The sequence below is a fragment of the Pholcus phalangioides genome, unplaced genomic scaffold (assembly GCF_987345545.1).
Source record: "Pholcus phalangioides strain wild (caught in Gottingen) unplaced genomic scaffold, Ppha-v1.0 ptg000015l_1, whole genome shotgun sequence".
NCBI lineage: Eukaryota > Metazoa > Arthropoda > Arachnida > Araneae > Pholcidae > Pholcus > Pholcus phalangioides.
The window spans coordinates 75194590-75214138 of record NW_028301608.1 but is presented as its reverse complement, the minus strand read 5'-3'; the positions used below and the strand labels follow the sequence as shown (position 1 = coordinate 75214138).

General features: G+C 38.4%; 1 protein-coding gene across 1 annotated transcript; it reads right to left on the bottom strand.

The window, feature by feature from the left end:
* Nucleotides 1–2313: 2313 nt before the first annotated feature.
* l(2)37Cb (DEAH-box helicase 16 lethal (2) 37Cb) lies at nucleotides 2314–5581 on the bottom strand. Its single transcript, XM_089244306.1, has one exon. It carries the CDS (start codon nucleotides 5516–5518, stop codon nucleotides 2414–2416), a length of 3105 nt encoding a protein of 1034 aa, XP_089100432.1. The 5' UTR covers nucleotides 5519–5581; the 3' UTR covers nucleotides 2314–2413.
* Nucleotides 5582–19549: the final 13968 nt, after the last annotated feature.

Here is a 19549-nt window from a genome sequence, read left to right as displayed (position 1 = left end):
TTCCGTATTGGGGTGCATTGTGCTGTATTGCTTATTGTAATGCAGTGCTTACTGTGTATTTTGGTGCATTGCATATTGTGGTATTTTGCCTATTGTGATGCATCGCGTAGATGGGGGGCGTATTGTGGGCACATTCCTTATCCTGGTGCACTACTTATTTTGCTGTATTGCCTATCGTGGTGTATCACATACGTATTGTAGTGCATCGAGTATTATGCTGTATTTATGATGGCAGTGCATTGCTTATCAAAATCAGAGTGGGAAACTGGCAATTGAATGACTATTTTGCAGGCATTCGCAGTGCCGGAGAAATATTTTGCTTCATAATTAAAGATGATGTGACGAGTAGTTAGGCCCACTGGAGGAGTTGTTGGGGGGGGGGGGTGGATGCTGAAGGCATCAGGGGGGCTTGGCCCCCCTAGTTTGGAAATAATTTTGATGATTCTTTCATTTAAAAGATCTATTTTATTGACAAGATTTAGTAAAAAAAATAGAGCAAGTGGCAACTCTGTAATATTCATGAAATAGTTATTTATACCATAATTACATAGAATTATGAAAGTTTGACATAGTTTGAAAAGCCACTGTATGAGTTAGAAACTTAATGTTCAGGATATATTTGAATATATATGACAAATACATCATCAAAAACCCATTACACACACACACAATTTTCTCTCGATTTTTTTGGTATTTTAAGAAGTACATCTTCTAGTGTCATTTCAATACAAAATATGGCTATATAGGGTGAATCCGACCTATTCTGCCAAATGATAGGGGGGGGGGAGAGTGACACACCCCACCAACCCTGTTATCTCAAACCGTTTTCAAGTTATGATGGATAATCAATTATGGGGGGAAAAAAATGTGTCGCGTCTGAAAAAAACCTGGATTTGTGAAGTTTCTGAGAGACCTACTTACAAACTAACCACATATTTGGAAAGTGCAAAAATACCCTATGCTATCACACCAATTTCATTGAAATATCTGGATTTAATGGCAATCAACAGGCGCTGAAAGACTGTCGAAGTTCAAAATCAAATTGTTGTCGAAAATTTTAATAGCCAATTTTGCAAACACCTTTCCAGCTACAATCGGTGAAATTTGCCAAAATCTTGTCCATTCCACCAGCTTTCAAAAGAGCCTAAAATAAAGTAAATTGGTTATCTAGTTGAGGAGAAAATTAGTCATTTGTTTGCAATACATCACTGAAATCTGCATTCATCAAAGTAATTTCAGTAGGTTTTGGTGACAATTTGTGTGATTTTTTACTTCATCGATCTCTCAGCGCTTACAGCTGGACATTAAATACGGATATCCTGCATGTAGAGGTAGTGTCACCTTATAGGATATTTTGTGCAAAATCAAATTGTCGCCAAAACCTGTAACCGCCAATTCAAAATTTTCGTCAAATATCTACTTTGACAAATACTGATTTCAGTGATGTATTGCAAACAAAAGACTAAATTTCTTCTGAACTAGAGAAAACTAATGGCTTATTGTAAGCTCTTTTCAAAAGCTGTTGGAATGGACAAGTTTTTGGCAAATTTGGCTGATTGTAGCTAGAAGAGTGTTTGCAGAATTGGCAATTAAAAACTTCAGCGACAATTCAATTTTGAACTTTGCTGATCTTTTAGTGCTTGTTGCTCACCATTAAAACCAGATATTTCTACAAAATTGCAGTTATAGTATTTTTTCTGAACTTTCCAAATGTGTGTTTAGTTTGCATGTAGATCTTTCAGAAACTTCACAAATTCCGATTTTTTTCAGACTTGACACTTCCCCCCCCCCATAATTGATTATTCACTATAACTCAAAAATGGTTTGAGATACTACAGGGTTGGTGGGGTATTTTATGATCCACTCGAGTTCTTGTATCATCCCTTTCTATTGGCAGAATAGGTCAGATGCACCCTGTATAAGTACAATTATTTTTTATCTGGAAATATATGCTACGAGAGTAGACTTTTGCTAATCTGGCATATATGTCACACCAGAGGGCACTGGATTAGCAAAATCTCATTTTGTCTCTCTCATCAACTGGAATAGCCTATTTGAATAATATAAACACAGATATAGCATGCCGTGTTTCCCTCTTCTATGCTCGACGAAAAACTTGATTAATAAATGCTGGATTAAGCTGTTGAAATTTCCGTAATTTCATAAAATTAATTGATTAATAAGCCCACAGAAAACACTTTTTTGCTCTTCCAGCACTTAGTGTGGAATGAACACTGAAAACAACTTTAAAAATGAATAAGTAAATTTTATGTGAAGGGAAAAAAATACCCTGTGCAAAAGAAAATCATGAAATCGGGAGCATTTCCTTCTTTTTATTAGTGAAAGTTACAGCAGTGACTTTGCACACTGATCACTTTGCCAGATAGTAACAAAGACGCTTGAAAATATATCTTCAATGAAGTCGTTCAAGTTCATCTTTACTTTTACCGGTGTTCTTGGGCATTTTTTTATTTGAAGAGTCTTCCAAATCTTTGGCTTTATAATAATGAGGAGCCACTTCCAGAAGCCACTTACTGTCTATTGAAATTACTTGCCGCATAAATTCTTTTGTCGTTAAAACAAGTTCGTGGTAAATTAACCATCTTGGGAGATCCTCGAATAAAGAGCTATTAGGATGGATCATCACTGTCTGTTGCTTCTTTGCCGTTTTGTATTGGCCACTCTTTGAAAGTCTGGCAGTGTGATAGAAATAGCCTGCAGTGATGGCCTTCCTGATTGCTTCAGAATCTAGTACATTTGATACCATCTCGATCTCCACACGCTCTAACAAACCTTCCAACTGTTCACGAACATCTCTCGCTCGCTTCATCGAACGATGTTGAACATAATTTTCGAAACACCACTGTGTACTGTATCCAGACTCTGCCCACTGGTTATATACATTCATGAGAGTCAAATGATCACCTGCAGGACTGAAAAAGTTTTTCCGTGCAGTATCTGCATGAACAATTTTATCTTTCGGTCGGTAAAATATGGAGTTGTTAACAGATAGCATTGCAGCTATTGTTATGATTTCTTCTGAGCACTTGAACTTTTCCGATGCCAAAATCATTTTTGACATCAAAGGATCTACTGGAAATTCAGCCATACGCCTTCCAGTTTTAGTCAATTCGCCCTGATGATTGAGACCGCCCAGAGCATATAACTGTTCCAATGCTAAAATCAGAGTCTCTTGAGGTGGGGGATCTAAATAATCAAAATGAACAATGTCATTGATACCCAGAGATTTCAACAATAGAACAGCATTTCCCAGGTTGACTCTCTGAATTTCTGGTATAGTATTATCTTCCAGCTCGTGCTGATATGACCATGCAGTGTACAATCTAAAACATTTTCCAGCAGCAACCCGTCCAGCTCTCCCTGCTCTTTGATTTGCTGACGCCTTTGAAATAGGGGTGACAATCAAAGACTCCATGCCAGTTCTTGCATTGTAACTATTCTGCTTACAAAATCCAGGGTCAATAACATAAATTATTCCATCAATAGTCAATGACGTCTCTGCTATGTTCGTGGCAAGAATAACTTTTCTGGCATTTGGTGGAGTCGGTTCAAAAATCTTTGCTTGCATATCAGAGGGCAGATTTGCATAAATTGGCAATATAATCAATTCTTTCATCTTTGACCCAAGTTTTCGGGTCCTTTCCAGCAGAAGTTCATTGCAAGTCTCGATTTCTTCCTGACCAGTGAGAAAAACTAACACATCCCCCAATGGTTGGGTCAAATGAATCTGCAGAACTGTTACCACACAAGCATCCAAATAGTCAGCTTCTGGAGATTTAGTATAATATATATCAACTGGAAAGCGTCTTCCTGGTATTCGAAAGATGGGAGCATCATCGAAAAAATCAGAGAACTTTTCAGCATCAAGGGTAGCACTCGATATCAAAAGTTTTAGATCTGGACGAAACCGTGCAATATCTTTGACTAAGCCAAACAAAATATCTGTATGCAATGTCCTTTCGTGAGCCTCATCAACAATAAGCACACTATAACCCGCCAAATCTGGTTCGGAAAGAAATTCTCTCAAAAGCATACCATCCGTCATATACTTGATCAATGTTCTTTCGGAGGTGCAATCTTCAAATCGAATACTGTAGCCAACTTCATTTCCAAGTTTGACATTGAGTTCAACCGCAACTCGAGCGGCAACACTCATGGCTGCGACTCTTCTGGGTTGTGTGCACCCAATTTTTTTTCCTTCTTGGGTGTATCCAGCTTCATGCAAGAACTGTGGGATCTGTGTAGTTTTTCCAGACCCAGTTTCTCCTTCTATAATTAGTATTTGATGTTCTTCGACAGCCTTCAGTAAGTCTTCTTTGAAAGGATAAATGGGAAGGCTACATCTCGTTTCTTGAATTGTCGCTTTCCTCTTCTCAATTTCAGAAACTTCATAGTTTTTGCTCTGTTCTCGTGAACCCGGCATGGGCACACACTTAACAAATTTTATTGGTTCATACACAAAATCATATTTTTTTTCTTGATGCTTTTTTTTGGCATCTGCAGCGCCAAAATGTATCTGAGCAAATCCCAATCGCTCTTCTTCCCATTTGATTTGTTCAGCATTTGGAGCCTTCTCCTTCTCATCCACTTCAATGTACTTACTTTCGAGTTTTTTAGAATCCTCCGGCATATGATATCGTTGAACCGTCTCTAGCTCTTTAGCTGTGTCATGCTGGCGAGCGAGTTCTAAGATCTTTTTCTTGTACGAAAGCTCGTCCTCTTCTTTTTTCGTCAACTCAACACCAGAGAAAAGATATTCCTCATCTTGTATGTCACCTTCTAACTCTATCAGCTTATCTTCTTTTCTTTTCTCGAGATATTTCCGACGCGACTCGATTCGAAGTTTGGGAACAATCTTTTTTTTATCTTCGGTTTCGAGTTTCAGACGCTTAGCAGCTTCTTCGAACTCTTTTCTACCAGATTTTTCTAGCACGTTTCGAGTTTTTTGCTTGTCCTTCAGTTTCAGGCGTTCGATGAACTCATCTCGCTCCTTCAGGTCTTTCAGTCGCTCATCCTCTCCGCTATCTCCATCTGCAGCATCATTTTTGAAATTGTGTCTCTTGGATCGAAGGCTGTTGAGATTTCTCATCGGTCCATCATCGTCAGAGGATGAGTCTTTGTCCTTGCGCTTGCGGATCTTCTTGGCTTTGGTTTTCTCGCCAACAGCAGGTGGTGGTTGGTAGTCGTTGTCGTCGTCCTCCACCAATTTGTAGCTCCTGTTTCTCGCCAACGTCTCGGCAATCTCTCTCTCCCGAGCACGAGCCGGCTTCTCTTGAACGGCGGCCTCGTGCGGCACTCGCGCCCACAACTCTCGGGCAAACGATCTGATTTTGTCGTCGACTGTTATGACTCCCGTGCCGTCCATTTTGGTGACGAGGTCTTCCTCGTCCACACTTTTCACCGCGAGGTTGGTTATAAACTCCGCGATGAGGGCATCGCTCATTCCCAGCAACGAGAAAAGTTTCTCACCGACCCACTTCTCGACGGCACTTCCCATTATTGCTGTCGTATAATCAAAGAAAGATACCCATTTATATTTCTCTGTTTGTATTCAATTGGGATAAGGTTGCCTTTGTAACGGCTAGCACCGCAGCACTGGTGCCTCTTTTTATCGCAGTTAATTTCTTTTGTTATGCCACTGCATTAGCAGTGCTTTCGTGTCATTCACGATTTTTTCCCTGTCAGATGGTCTTCCTATGTTTAGACCGAGTCTAAACGCAAGACGGTCGTCTGCATCTGGAGCTGTTCGTGTAGGTACATTTGACAGCGTAATAGGATGTGTTCTATGGTTTTCTCGTTAATCCTGCAGAGAGAGAGGGCATGTAGCATCCATGTTTACAATGAATTTAGCAAGACGGTGGTTTGTCTCCAGTGAGCGAGTTTGAGCTTTGAAGAACAGTGTTGATGCACAAGATCCGTCATACGTGCTCTCCCAGGAATAGGCTAACTTCCTGGAATAGTAGTAGTTCAATGATGATTTCTTTAGTACTTCTTGCCTCCACAATTCGTGGGCCTTCTTGAGAATCGATGTTTTAATCGCTTGCCCTGGTCGCTGGATGTTTTGTATCACTGACGCGTTAAGATACTTTTTTCCAAGGAAGTTTACCCTACGCCGCCAGGATGTACTTTGGAGGCAATATAAAGAGTAGATAAAGAGTTTCTTCACCACTCTACAATCATCCAGTGACCAAAGTCGAACAACGTACAGTATGATAGCTTTGCTCTTGCTTTCCTTGCTTCAAAGGTGGAGACACCAACTTCATCCTGAATTGCACACGTGCGTTTGCAGTCTGGGGTAGACCCAAACCAGCAACCAATGGAAAAGCATCATTTTATGACGTCACCGAAAGTGCAGATTCCCTCCCTTCCTCGCTTAACGGTGACTTGTTCTGCTTTGGCGACTTGTATCAAGGTTTCTAGAATGTATAAAGGACTTGTATGCTGTGGCGGATTACCGCACAGGCGCATGAGGCGCGCGCCTGGGGCCTCGGCAGAGCGGGGGGGCCTCCAAATAGTTGTGTGCTTCATCCTACATATGAATTTACATGCGCATCAACAAATCTCTTGAACTAAGTACAGTATCTGCTCTCCCTTTTTTTTTTTAACCGCAATTTTTTTTTTTTTTAATGTATACTGTACGTATAAGGCTGGGACCTGACTACGGCGCGGTTGCACGCGGTTGAGGTTGGGGGGGGAAGGCATCATCTATAGTTTTATTCTGTCAACGCACAGATACAATTGCAACCGCTGAGTGCGGTTTTTTCAACCGAGAAAATCGACATTTTTTTGGACGGTTGGAGTAACCGGAAAGCTGCCATCATGTATTGCAAAGGCTTGAGCTCCCTGATGACGGTTCGGCTGGACCTGCGGTTGCTCTCTTTGGTGGACCCGCTCTCCCTAGTTGTGGCTTTGTGTGTGTATGTAAATTAAAAACTGCTTGAAAAGAACGGTAGGTGTGAAAATTGTTTTAGTGCACTCTTCGATATTACCCGCATACAACGTTTTGTCTAAATCAGCGGTTCTCAATCGTTTTTGACCCACGGAGCCCTTTCCAGTATATAATTTCTATGGCGGAGCCCCGTAGGCCTATTTTTTATTTATTCATCAAAGTTACTGATTTATTTTTATTCAAAAATATTAATAATTATTTTTTTTCAAATTTACTGGTTCTTTTTTTATTTTCCTCGAGGGCAGCGGAGCCCTTGGGAGTTCACACGGAGCACCGGTTGAGAACCGCTGGCCTAGATGGGTTTTTTTTCATTGCAAAAACAACAGATAGACGGCCACATTCATATACGATACAAAAATAAATACCAAAAAGGCAGAATAATGAAAACAAAACACACAATGCAGCTCTTAGGGACATATTTCATCCCCGGTTCATACTTAGGCTTTTAATAAATGTTTCAAAAGTTTGATATGGAGAATTTGCAAATATAACAATATATTCCTTCAGATGTCTGACTATTTTTACTTCTAATTTTTTAAGAATTTATTATAAATGGTTGGGCCCCGTGGTAATTTGTACTCTTTTGGATGAGATAACTAATTGGTTTTTTGCTAAAACGTTATAATCGGGATCCAATGCATTTCATTCAAGTGTTCTAAAATATACATCTCGGTTTTAGCGTAATCACGTTAGTTTATGAATGTCATTATAACCGAGTTTCAATGTATGCTCATGTAGGAAAGCAAAAAAATTTCACTAGTTAGAAAAATTTAATTTTTTCTTCATTGGTTTTTTTTATTGTTATCAGTGCAAAAGCGCCAAACAAAGAATTAGTTTCCGTCGCATGGAACTTCACCATACAGTTCCTCGAATTTGTCTTCTCCTCTCATTTTTTTATGGCAGCCTGAGAAGGAGAGCAATTCCTTTGTCCAGTGCATACGAAATCCCATCACCCTCCTTGTCAAACCACTTAATAGACAATGGAAGAGAGCAACCGCAGGTCCAGCCGAACCGTCATCAGGGAGCTCAAGCCTTTGCAATACATGATGGCAGCTTTCCGGTTACCCCAACCGTCCCAAAAAATGTGGATTTTCTCGGTGGAAAAAACCGCGCTCAGCGGTTGCAGTTGTATCTGTGCGTTGACAGAATAAAACTATAGATGATGCCTTCCCCCCCAACCTCAACCGCGTGCAACCGCGCCGTAGTCAGGTCCCAGCCTAAGTGTTATGGAACAAAAACGGGAGCTGAAAGAAAATAACAATTTACAAGACGCAGCTCTCAAGGGCCAGTTTTTCCCCTACAAAGAAAGAAGAGACATTGTAAAGCGATCATTCAGGGAGGGTCATTTTCAAACAGTATTTCCCTAAGGGCACAAGCAGCAGGAGGGGTGAGAACAGCAGGTCCTAATGTCTGTCCGAAATGAAAATTGGAGTGAAGGCATAAACAGATGTCTCATTCATAGCCCCCACAAGGGGTGGGCTGGCAAGGCTCCAGCCCTGGGGCCCGGGACGATTTTCATTATTCTTGTTTTTTAACGCTATAAATCCATCATAAAAGGGCCCGCGAAAGTCTGGTCGGGGGACCCCCGTAAAAGATTCCAGCCTAGGGGCCCTAGTCCAGGATGTGGGGGCCATGGTCTCATTCCACAGTATTAAATGCTTTTATGGGCACCGATAATACGACAGCTTTGGTGTAAGCTTTTGTATACAGTATAATGGATGGCAAGATGGCTATCGGCAAGCGGCGACATCGACAGGAAGAGACACTCGTACTAATTAAAATGAATGTAGTAGAGCTCTTATTGTGATTTTGTCTCCCACTTGTTTGAATGAAATACTATAAGCTGGTTCAAACAACATATACATTTGCAATCTATGACTGTAACCATACGACCATATGACAAAAAAAAAGTGGGGTTTGAAATGAATGCTGAATGACATGCATTCTGAATCACGTGATTTTTCTGTTTCTCTTTTAACACTCCCTCACCGGCTGAAAAAAATCAAGGGGGTTTCTTTTCCTTCTTTCTAAAAAAAAGAGCTACATTTTTGGATTGGTCAAGGAGGCTTGGGTAGGCAACATCTTTGTGTCAGACCGAAAAGTGTTTATTGTTAATGTAATTGTAATGTGTGTTATTGTAATGAAAAAAATTTTCATGCCGATCCTCAAGATTTCCTTTAGGATTTAGATTGCAGAATCTCCAAAAATAACGGTAAGCAAAACTAAAAATATATAAATTATCTGATAAATTTTCATTTGAGCATTTCAATTCAACTACAGTAGTCTCTCGAGAATTCGATCGTGCTCTAATCCAGCACGTCCAGTAGTCCAGGATATTTAGGTGGTGTGGTGTCACTTTTCTCCTGATGCCCTAACCCCTTAACACGTTCTAATGTTTCTTAATTGCTGATCAAGTCCTGACTATGTCTTTGCACGAAATTTCATATATTATTTCAATGGGTTTCTTCAAAGTTAATCCAGCAATTTCGGTAAAATCTGGCACACCCAGGTGGTCTAATACGTACCGGATTAGCGAGAGTCTACTGCAGGAACCTTTGAGGCATAGCAGGCCATATTGAAACATTTTATAAAGTACGCGGGCCACAATGTTATACTGTGGCATTTTTCGTTATTAAACGGGGGGGGGCATAATATAGAAGATTTTTATTCACTCTGAATACAAATAATACAAAGGCAAAGGCCACAACAGGCAGAGTGCCCAACGAGGTGGCTGAAAGAGAAAATAATAATAATTAATATAATAATAGTAAAAATAAAATAGAATAAACAAATAAAAAATAATAATTTCTAAAAAAAATTTTTTAAATAATTTCTTTCATTAAATTTTATTCATTCTGAAATAATTTCTTTCATTAAAAATATAATTCTCATATTTACTCTATAATTTCTTCCCTCTATTCCCTCTATTAAAGAAATGTTTTTCTATTAAATATTATCAGTATCTTTATATCAAATCAAATATATTATATTTGAGATATTATCAAATTTTTTTAATCAGTAATATTAAATTACTAAAACTATGACGGATCTCCATTTTTGCCGTGTGGCTGAAGGCACCAGGACGGACATCTTAGATTACTAAAAATATGATGCAGAATTTTACTGTGATTTTTTTTTTTTAATGGGAGTGTGATTATTTTTCATCTAGTACCAGAGAATATCATTATATTTCCTTATCTTATTTTTGTGTTTATGGTTTTGGTGATGCAAAAATAAAAAAAAAGTTATGATTTTCATAATATTGTTCATTTTAGTGAACCATCTCTTTCTTATTAGGGCCAAAAGGGTGCAGTGGTGGATAAACGCAAATTTGTGGGTGGGGGCGGTGGTTGTGACCATGTGTTCAATTTTTCAGGACGGTTCTGATTTTTTTTGGAAAAAATTCTGAATTTTCCCCCTTTTTTAAGCAAATTTATTTTCTTGGTTTGTTATTCAGTCAAAAACGTAGAAAACATTTTTTTTTCCATTTCTGCTCTCGGGGGGGGGGGGGGATGGGTGACAGCCCCTACCTTTAATCCGCCCCTGATAGGGGGGCCTCCAGATCAGGTTGCGCCTGGGGCCTCCCAAAATCATGATCCGCCACTGCTTGTATGTCATAATGGCGAGAGAAATTTGTGGCGTCTGTGAAAAGGATTTCAAAAATAAATTCCTATTAAGAAAACACGTGAGAAATGCCCACAAAATTTTATGTGAAGGTCCCATTTCTTGCGTTGAAGAGATGTTCTGCAAAATTTAGAACATTAAGTGATTGCAGAGAACATTTAAAGAAGTGCATTCTGTTAGTGAGGATATAATACATCAAGAACAAATGAGTTTTCTTTCAAAAAATTATAAACATGGATTTTTTTATAATTAAAAAAAAATCTATGAAACAAAAAAATAAATTTTATAAATCATTTCATATTAGCTATTCATGCGAAATCTGCGTTAGAACCCTTACTTTTTTAGTTTATTAAATATTTGGGGGAAACAATTACGTTTTATGTTTTTCTATTTGTATTTTTTCTGCTTTAATAGGTTTGATCATTAAAATTTTTTGGGCTGTGACAATAATTTAATATGGTTTTAAAAAACCAAGTAAGATTCATCCTGTTTTGATTCTATCATGTCAGACATAATATAAATAGAACATTTATTTATGAAATCATGTTTATTTTGATTGGATACTGGTGATATGAATGAATCACATTTAATCATACATTAAAAAAACGAAGATAGTAATGAGAAAAACAAAAAACCTCAGTTGAGTTAGTGGGATTCGAACCCACAACCTTCGCAATGCGTGTCTTAGGCCGGTATTACGCTATAAAAGTTCTTTGTCAAAGATCATTTATAAAATAAGTTTGACAAAAACATTTTATAGTGTAATGGGCAACTTCGATAAAAATCGCTCTTTATCAAGTTTTATTTTATCAAAGTTACCCTCCTCGTCCTATATTTGAAAAAAGATTAATGCTGATGCTTTCTATACTGCAGTTTCAATTGCTGAAGTTTACGTATATATTTTGTGATTTCATAAAGAAATAAGAAAATGAGTTGTAGGTAGTCAGTGGGAACTACAAATATCTTAATACCGTATGTGAACATCAGAAAACATCATCTGACTACATGAATGAATGAACGCAAGGGTCTCTACCACCAGACTTATCCCATTGCCGAGATCTCTTCCAGCCCAGCTTCGTGGCAGAGTCTGGAACAAAGTGAGTGCACCTAACAGTCTGAGCGTGTAGCTAGTGTTGTGTATGATATTTCAGTGCTGCCAAAAATTGAATATTTGTAACGTTGTAGGCCTGTTGCTCTCTGTGGCGAGACTTTTTAACGGGGAGATCGGCTCGCATTCGCGCCCTGAAGTTGGGAACCACAGAAAACCAAATTCAGCCGATCACCACTATGGCGCCGGTGGGGTTCGAACCCGGATCCTCGCGATGCGAGTCCGTCACTACGACCACTCGACCACCACAGCGGCACCATCTGACTACAAAAACAAACAGTTGGATGCTTATCGGTTACAACGAATTCAATTCCGTCCTATAGTGAACCTGCAATGCAATACTAAAATAATGCTGAAAATATCGTTATAACGAATGGACATTTATATATATGGGATACAAGGGTTTATATTTTCAAGTAATACGTCACTACTCATGGGGGGGGGGGGGTAGGGGGGAGTTTCGCATTTGCTGACTTTTAATGATAAGGTTGGGGGAAGGTGTTCGAATACGTATTGTTCGAGAAATAGAGGGGTACGAAAATATGAAATTGGGTTATGGTATTTTTGGTTGGTATATATGTATTGGCGTACGCAAGGTGGGTTTTGGGGTTCTAATCCTTCCCACTCCTTGAGCCAAGATTATAGTGTTATTTTGCAGGAAAAAGGTAAACCCCCCCCCCCCGAGAGAATTCTGCGTACGCCTATGTATATATATGAAATGGGAAGTATATTATTTCCGAAAGTAAAGTAAATTAGGCCTTATATGCTTCTGGTACTTGCAATAATGTAGTGGGGGGCCCTATAACATCACTCGGTTTGGGACCTCATGATGCTCTTAAGTTTTACAGACATGGGTTATAGCAAGATTGGGGTTGGATGGGGCAATGAAGCTTACATGTCGTGGGTGACAATCTACGAGTCCGCAAATTTTAGGGGGTTGTTTCCAAGTTTTTCTTTGGGGAGCTAACACTGGTGGATCGATTTTTTTTTTCAATGGATTAAGTTACGTAAAATCAAAAGTTGTATTTCAAGAAAAAAGCCCGAATATCTCTAAAGTACTATCATACTATTGCGAAAATCGGCTTCGGATGTGTTCTGACAACGCGATATCTAGATGGCGATCTCTAGCTTTAGATAACGCTCTGATTCCCATATAATCACTCGAAGAAGGATCGACGTAACTACAGATTTGTGTCAGAGTTCCACAGTCTTTGTAAGCCAATGCGCCGCAGTGTTGGTCGATTTTCAACTTCGAGCCCTGAATGCGAGTCGATCTCACGTTAAAAAGTCGCGCCACGGAGAGCAACAGTACTACAACAGTACAAATATTCAATCATTACGCTTCACTCACAATTTAAAATATTGATGGCAGCACTGGAAAGTCAGACACAACACTAGATAGGCACTCAGACTGTTAGGCACACACCCACATTTCCGGCAAAACTCATTCGGTAGTAACTTGCCCATGACGATAGACCGGAGTTTTGCTGGGTTTGAAAGAAAGTATTTGTAAACGTTAGAACCATTGAAATATCGATAACAATTCAATGAACCACTTACAGCTATGATTCCATGTCTCCCTTGTCTCAATCAACGGTTTACCCACGGCTCCCTTAATACTTGAAGTACTACTTGAAATCACTGAACAGTTGCACATCAATATAGACAGCTCGCCTCTGATAAAGGCTGGTGATTCACCCCTAAAAGCTGCGGCTCACACTTTGAGAAACACTGACTTGCAGAACACGGGTATTAATATTTTATTCAAAAGCTACGTGAACATCTTTAATGTCTGTGACATATCCACATAAGTTTCATGTTTTTTAAAACCGAAGCCCTTACGCAGAGGTTGCAAATGATAAATTTCTCTCTCTCTTATAGCAAATGGTAAAAAAAATTTCTTCATCCATAACTACTACCAGCAACAGCACAAGACTAACGAAGACTGACAAACTGACGAAAACTTTTTCAAAAACAATTTTATATAAATTTTTTAGATAGTGTAATGTGGTCCATTTCCTTTATAAAATGAATTTTATGAAAAAAAAATTGAATACAAAATTTATAAAAGGATCTTTGCCAAATTTTATGAAAGAAATTTTTATCAAACTTTTATAATGTAATACCGGCCTTACGCTCTAACCACTATCAGTGGCGTAGCCAGGTTTTGGTCCGTCGGGGAGCGAAATTGTGAAAGGCGTAGTTATAATAAGTGGCATCGACGTATACCGTGCGTTTGGGTGGGTGAGCGACGGAATTTTCGGCAAGAAAAGTGAGTAAAAGAATTCTAAATTTTTCCGTATCATTTTTATTATTATTTGGGGCTATTCCCAAATTCAAACGTGAAAACCGGGTTAATAGGAGTTACTACGATACTTTTCAATAAAAAAAAAATGATTTCAAAAACCGCACTTTAATTTCTGAAAGTATCGACAATGATTTTTTTTTTTTCATTAGCTAATTTTTTGTTACTAACTGACTGCAATTTTTTCTACAAGCATTACGTTGCACGTAAAAAATATTTTTTTCTGCGCGATTGGCGAGAATCAGCCATACCTTACCGAGGCCGCGCATCGATACATAGGTTAAGAGGCTTTCGTTGTCATAGCAACGAGTGATGCGGTTCCCTCGTAGCTTCCTCTCCACTGCAAAGTTAACCTGAAACGGACTATAGATAATCTTTTAAGAGCAGACTCAACGTTTCGTGGACACTTTTTGTTTTTCTGAAATAGTATACGTATGTATCTTCAGTTACTATTAAACATTCCTCGTAATACATGGACAATTCCAGCACCGGTCCAGGTGCCTCAAGTGCAAAAGGGACTTCATGAAGAATCCAGTTAAAATTTTCGAGAGTGTGATCTGTTAGGCAGACATTTCTGAACAGGTAAAGGACCTCAGAAAAGCCCGTAACGACCATGCGTAGACTACCTATGTGTTGTTGTGGGAAATAAAAAAACAAATAACGCCCGGAATTCTGCTTTAAAAAGCGATGAGTATATATCGTGAATTTTTATTATTTGATTTCGGAAATATTCAACGGATTCTCAGAGTGTGTGTGTGCTCGTAGCTCATCGCCACCCTTTTTTTTTAAAGGACGTCTCAACGTGTTGGTGTATTGATGCGTGCTTATTCAGTTCTATATTTCTTGTTAAACAGCTTTAGGGAGCAGGTGGAGCTCGCGGATAAGCATTGAATAGGGGAAAGGGGCATCTCGGGAGGAAAAAGTTTGAGAATCCCCTGCGTCAGGCTATTCTGGGCAGTCACGGATAAATGATGATGAAGTCGGAGGGGGGGGGGGCACGGGTGCCAAAAGTTTAAGAAATACTGGGATTAATTAGAGAGGAGATATACGTGTCATGAGTTAGCAAACACACTGGCCATAACTTTTTCCAGGGAATAATTTTTCCGATTCGACACACAGCTGTATATGCATAATTATGAAACAAACAGTGATTCATAGAAAAGAGAAACTACACCATGCAAGAAAGACTATGTTTCTGAAAAAGTCACATTTTAACATAAAACTATGCACTATCACCGTATAATATAGTACAATATATTGCCGCACAAATATAGAAGACTAACTTCCTCTCCCATTTTCTACATATCAGAGCGCTATTGACCCAAGATTATAGATTTTTTTATTTACCCAACTTTAAGAAAAACTCTTACAGAACCCCTTTTTGTGCCCCAAAATCTTGGGTTTTTACGGCTCAAAAGCTCATATCTGTTTTCCACCTTTTCTAAGTCTTTGACACTACCCTATACACAAGCTAGTAGCTCTTGCCAAGGCACCTGCAGATAACGTGGCATTTCTAGGCGTTATGAATCTAGCTAAGTCCCCCCCCCCATACATGAAGTTGTATTTCCAGGACCTCAAGCCATGGGCGGAGATACGGGGGGGGGGGCGCCCGGTTAGTATTCCCCCCCCCCAGCGTCAAAGGTGCAGGAGTAGACTAATCTAATGTATATATTTCAAGATGAATTGACATCATTATCATCGTACCCCCCCCCCCCCCAGACTTCCAAGTCTATCTCCGCCTATGCATCAAGCTCTACATAAGGCGCCCAAAGAAAAGCGATGCTTCTTGGAGCTTGAATCCTATCCATTACTTCATAGGTTCAGTAGTCTGTCCACAATAGGTTCCCGTGCTTAATTTCTTCAAAAAGCGCCTTAGTCAAAGCTCTTGGTGGCCCTTCAGAACAGAATGAACATTTCGTGAACGCCATATCCTCATACCTATGAAAGGTATTTCAAGGAGCTCTACCGAGAACGACCAATAGCAATAGAAAAAGCTAGAGCTAGAAGCGGGCAAGATTCTGTCCTTTAATAAAGGTGGGGGGAACAGAGGCTGATCTGAACATGCTTCCAGATGAAGAGCTTGAGAGCAATTGTAAACTATTGCTATACAATAACTTTTTAAAGATCAAAAGTCATTTAGAAAAATAGGCGCCAATGTAGGCAAAATTTCGATTGGGGGAGCAATCGCTCCCTCTGCTCCCCCCCTGGCTACGCCACTGCTCTGATTACTCCAAAGTTTTCTCCAAGCATTTTATAGAAGACTGTTTTGATCGGGAGAAGTTCATGACTAAAAAAAGCTTGTTGGAAAGTCACCAAAGAAGCGGAAAAGTGATGAAAATTCAACGTGCCTAGTACGAGTAATGCAGGTAACAAAACACATTTAGTTTTCTGTTATAATCCAGCTTAAACTATTTTTTCATAGATGAATTTGATTCTAGTCTGCAGGGGCGGCGGAAGTGTTTCGAACCTGTGGGTGCTCGTCTTGAGTTGCATGTAGGAAATTTCGATTTCTGAATCAATTCTGTGGGTGCTCGGACCTGTTTTACAAACTTCCGTGGGTGCTCGAGCACCCACAGCACCCCCGGCTCCGACGCCACTGCTAGTCTGTCATAAGAAAAATATCTCAAAATGCACATGTGAAAACTCGTGGACATGTTTCTCTTAACACGAAACTTTGTTTTATGTTTTTATGTTGATTGACGTGAAACTGATGCTTGTCACTGATTTTACTGTCAACATATTTTGCAGTTGCCAAAAACAAAAATAAATACTACCTTGGAGATTTTGGTTCTGATGGTATGAAGTCCCCTGTCCATAAGCTACTGAAGCTGTGAAAATAGCTAACCACAGGATAAGCTAAATTACAATATTGGGCAGAAAAAAAAAGAAGAAAGTCACTCGAGATAAAAGTCAGTTCTCTTCAAGAAATGCTGGAAATCATGAGGAAAAAGTCTTCAATCTCTGATGCTGCTTGTAATATGTTAGAGGTATGGTTGCATTTTTCATGAGGTTATTCTATATAGACCTACAGTCAATTTTCTATAAGTTGAACTCTGATGACTCAAATAACTGCTTGAGTTGAACTTTTCTTCCTTTAAGCCGAAGTTTTTGGTTTGAAATGAATTAAATTCATTATCAGAGTGAAGAATTTAGGTACTGCATATATTGAAGACATTTTTTTTTTAATTTCCTACTTCCCTTCTCTAGTTTTGTAAATAAACTAACGAATGACAATAAACTTGGTCAACAGTGCTTGCAAATCTTTTGTGGCATGTATGGTCATGTCAGTAGTTTTTTAGCTCAGTTGTGAGTAATGCACAAATGCCAGAACACATCTTGATTGTGGGTAGACTTTTCTTGAAAATATCAAAGAAGTAAAGTTTTAGATTTGAAACAAAAAAAAAAAATTGTTGGCCTAATGAAATGGAAAGAAATCCAAATCTCAAAAGTTCGTACGTTAAATTTTTTTCCTGGATATTATTTTTACAGACTTTGTAAAACATGATAATTATTCGTGCAAGACTGAAAATATGAATGAAAAGAGACAATTAAAAATTGCTGAAATAACTATAGAAATTTATACTAGTATTGAAGGTATATGTGCAATTAATTTTTTTGTTTATCATTTATATTTTATGTATGTCCACGTTAAATTTTTTTTCAATAAAATTCATTTCTGTGCTCAGACGGCAAAATGTCACTTTTTCAAAATTTCATGAGGGTAAATTTGTAAACAATATTTTGTAAAAATGTGATACTGTGGCTTTTTGACTTATTGCAATTTGCCTCCATTGGTTCCTCATAAACCGAAAGATAGACAAAATTTTGTCACCTTCCAAAATTTTGATGAGCGAGATTCCAGAATGCAAACAAATCAATTTTTTGGGAAAATTGGCTTGTGGCATTTTGCTATTTGATTGTATACAACTGTATATGTTGTATACACATAGTTCAGTACCATATAAACATTTTCAGAACCAAGGAGTCATTCAAGTATTACGTCAGCATCGGGGGGGGGGGGTTTCGGATTTGCTGGCTTTTGATGACAATGGGGGGAGGGAAGTTTGAAGGTTGCTTATGTCATCAACCACCTCTTTTTGAAGATATAAAATATTCTAAGCTGCTGACGAAAATTTTGCTGACAGGGGGTGGGTCAGTGTTTTGCTGACTTTTGCTCATGGGGGGGGGGGGTCAAAAATGGCTGAAAATCTGATTACGTAATACTTGAATGCCCCCCCCTCCCCAATTCCTGAAATGTTGAAAATAAACTGCTCCTTCATTAGGTACTTGTACTGATAGTCGTTTTCACCTTTCTTATGGTTTTCATTGCCTGGTCCAGCATTAGAACTTACGAAAGCTCAAAAATGGAAAAATATCCACAAGAATTTGGAGCCTTTGCCTTAACGTTAGTTTTATTCAAGCAAGGCTTATAACTTCATGAGGAAGACATTCAAAAAATGCTTGTCATACCCATCGGCAATGCAAAAGTGGTATCAGATGGCCAACCTGATGAATGAATGTTTGAAATCTGTTCAAGAGACTGGTGTGGAAGTAGTCTCTATGACTACTGATGGCACCAGCTATAACTTTGCAACAACCAAAAAATATGGAGCCATAATATGGAACATGAAACCATATTTCAAGCATTTATTTATTCGCAGCATTGTTTCATACATCATATTTATTCCCATGCTGTTTATGCATCGTATTCCCAGCATAGCGTTTATACATCATGTTTATTTGCAGCAACGTGTTTATACATCAGTTATTTGCAGCAACGTGTTTATACATCAGTTATTTGCAGCAACGTGTTTATACATCAGTTATTTGCAGCAACGTGTTTATACATCAGTTATTTGCAGCAACGTGTTTATACATCAGTTATTTGCAGCAACGTGTTTATACATCAATCATTTGCATCATATATCATCAAAACTATTGAATAAACAATTTGATATTTGTTTGACTTTTGAAAATTTGAGATGAATTTTGAACGGATGATTATATTTGTGAAATTTAAAAGTTGGTGCCACACGCACACAATATCTAAGAAAGTGTTATTCACTGTGTTTGCTTTATTATATCACTCTTGAGGTTTTATGTTTCATAAGTATTCAAAGTTTACTTAATGTAACTTAATCTTTGTAAAGGTTTTAATTTAACTTTCCATTCAACTTTTTAACCAATACAAACTAATTAACAGTATCCACTTAAAATAATTTAGCATTGTGATTGGGGGAAATCTCATATGTAACAAAAAAAAGGAAAAAATATTTACGGGACAAAAACATTATAAATTAGGATAGGATTTCAACTTCTGAAAAATTATTTTAAAAACCAGTAAACTTACAATTATTTCTTTCAGACATTCTGAATTTTCATCAATTTGTTCTAGAATTTTCATTAAATCCAAAATATTTTTCAATTAATTCCGAAATTATCTTTTCATTAATTCTAGAATTAATCGTCTTTCATAGTTTTCATCCATTTTCTGAAGATACTCTGCATACCCCGGCAAAAAACTCCGCGGACAAAGTGTGCG